Source organism: Vigna unguiculata, chromosome 4 (genome assembly GCF_004118075.2).
Source record: "Vigna unguiculata cultivar IT97K-499-35 chromosome 4, ASM411807v1, whole genome shotgun sequence".
Classification (NCBI taxonomy): Eukaryota; Viridiplantae; Streptophyta; class Magnoliopsida; order Fabales; family Fabaceae; genus Vigna; species Vigna unguiculata.
Window position 1 is genome coordinate 25529163 of NC_040282.1, and position 2682 is coordinate 25531844.

At 42.1% G+C, this 2682-nt stretch overlaps 1 protein-coding gene across 1 annotated transcript; it reads right to left on the reverse strand.

Moving 5' to 3' along the window:
* Window positions 1-983: 983 nt before the first annotated feature.
* LOC114180637 (sporozoite surface protein 2-like) lies at window positions 984-2469 on the reverse strand. Its single transcript, XM_028066939.1, has 2 exons — window positions 2409-2469; window positions 984-1504 (listed from the first exon to the last, which is right to left on the reverse strand). Exons 1-2 carry the CDS (start codon window positions 2467-2469, stop codon window positions 984-986), a joined length of 582 nt encoding a protein of 193 aa, XP_027922740.1.
* Window positions 2470-2682: the final 213 nt, after the last annotated feature.

Genomic DNA, 2682 nt, shown 5'->3' on the forward strand with positions numbered 1-2682 from the left:
CCTAAAATGAAAAACAAATGCAAGACTAAATGAAATGCAAATGCAAGGTGGCCATGTGAAGCACATGTGTCTAGATTTAGATCTAGATCTAAGATCCAAAAAAAGTGGATCACATGCCATGAGGCATGTCACACTTTCCTCATTTAATACATGTGCTAAATGTGCAACTCATGGCTAAGGCTAGATGCAAACTTGGTCTAGACTTTTGTAATTGGGCTTAAATGAACACAATTGCAAAAGCTAGATCAATTATGACCCAAAACTACTTCTAGTAATTTTACAATTTATTTTTAAAGTATGGCCTAAACAATGGGCCCAAAAATAAAGTCTAATATTTATGTCTTGACATGTCTCTTGTTATTGGGCCTTTCATTGGACTTGGGCATTGAGGTGCATGTGGGCCATGGAATGGGCCTTGACGTTGGCCTAAGCTATAAGCCTTGTTGGTGTTTTCGGGCATGTCCGACCAGTCTTGATCATCAAGCCCTTTCGATCCGTCTTGGTCGTCGGGCCCATCCGATCACTCTTGGTCGTCGATTCCATTTGATCTATTTTGGTCGTTGGGCCTATTTGGCCCAACTTGGTCGTTAGGCCCTTCCTTCCTATCTTTGTCATCGAGTCTACACGACCCGTATGGGTTGTCAGGCTTGACCAACACGTGTGGGTCATGAGGCCTATCTAACCTGTTTGGGTCATTAGGCCCATCTGACCCGTCTTGATAGTCAGGCCTGTCCGACAAGTTTTGGTAAAAAAGGCCTGTCTTGATTGTCGGGTCCGTTTTAGTTATTAGGGCACGTCCAATCGATCTTGGTTGTCTAGCCCGTTCAACCTGTCTTGGTCTTTGGGCACGTCTATCCCGTCTTGGTCGTCTGGCCCGTCTTAGTCTTTGGGTCCGTCTTGCCTATCTTGATCGTCAGGCATTCTGGTCCGTCTTGGTCGTTGAGCCCTTCTTGTCATCGAGTCTGCACGACCCTTAAGGGTCGTCATGCCCAACCGACACATGTGGTTGTTGGGCCCGTCTGACTCGTCTTGATCGTCATGCCCGTCCAACAGGTTTGGTCGTTGCGTCCGTCTAGACCGTTTTGGTCGTTGGGCCCGTCCAGTCCATCTTGGTTATCAGCCACGTCTGGTCGGTCTTGGTCGTCGAGCTTGTCTGACCCGTCTTGGTCGTCAGGCATGTCCGTCTCGTCTTGGTTGTTGGGCCCGTCTAACCCGTCTTGGTTGTCAGGCTTGTCTTGGTCTTCGGGTCTGTCCTGCCTTTCTTGGTCATTGGACAAATCTAACCATGGTTGGTCGTCGGGCTCGTCTGGCTTGTCTTGGTCGTTAGGCCTGTCGGACTCGTCTTGGTTGTCGGGCTTGTCCGACCTGTTTGGGTTGTCGGGCTCATTCGATCCGTTTGTGTCATCAGGCCAGCCTGATACACGTGGGTCATTGGGTCCGCCCGACTTATGTGGGTCGTCGGGCTTGCCCAACCTGTTTGTGTCGCCGAGCCAGCCTGACTTGTCTAGGTCGTCACGCCAACTCAGTTCATGTTGTTAGGCCCACCCGATTTGTATGGCTCGTCTACTCGTTGGCCTGGCTCATTGAGCCTACCTATAGACTGGGCCAAATTGACAACTCTACCCGAGATGTTTAGACTGTGAGGTTGAGTAAGAAGAATTTCAAATTCCACCTATTTTGAGGGTATTTGAATTTCTTCTAATTTAGCTAATTGAAATTCTTAAAAAAATGCATGTATTTTAAATGGCTTTTTAATTTCTCTATCCAAACAAAGGATTTCATCATAAAGAAATCTAAATTCTTCAAATAAATGAATTGCTTCATTAAAATGCTCTATCCAGACACTTCATTAGGTTTATTGGATCTTGATTTGGCATTTCAAGTTGAAAGGTCGGCTGCTATCATTGATGCTAGTTCAAGAAGAGACCAAACAAAATAATTTAGGAAGTCACTTCATTCATTATGTAAGAAATTAAGGAGCTGGAAAGAAAGTTGTTAAGAAACATAGAAAGGGTAAATGGCATTTAAAGATTGACGAGTCCTCAAAGCGTGGAATAAATGTAGAAAAGGAAAGGCTAAATAAAGCGTAGAGTTTGGTTCAAAAGGAAAGGTGAGCATAATGTTTATGTATGTTATGAATCAAATTTAATTGAAATTCTACGTAATACTTGGTGGATTGATTATAGATGTACGAATCATATTTCTAATGTGATGAAGGGATTCCTTTCAACCCAAATCATAAACCCAAATGAAAAATTCCGTCTTCATCGGAATAGAAAGAAAGTTTCGATACAAGTTTTTGAGAGCTTATCATTTAATCAAAACCTAACTAACAAATTAAAAACTTATAATCTTTCTATGATTAATTCTAAACAAAGTTTCGTGAAAGAAAATTAAATATCTATTACATACACATTTCTCCAAGCTCTTGGTTTCTTCTTCCTTGTCCTTGGTTTTCCTTTCTTCCATTTTTTCTTCTACCCTTTCTCCTTTTCATGTTTTACTTTTTTCTTTTTAGTAGTTTCAAGCTTTCTTTCTCCTAGTTTCTTGGTTATGGAATTTGAGTGGGGCACCCATTATACTTTTTATCATTTCTTATTTTCTCACAATCTATCTTAATTAGAGAAAATAAACCTCGCCATTGAAACCTGGGTTAAGCTTTTTAATTATCTTACCTAAGCT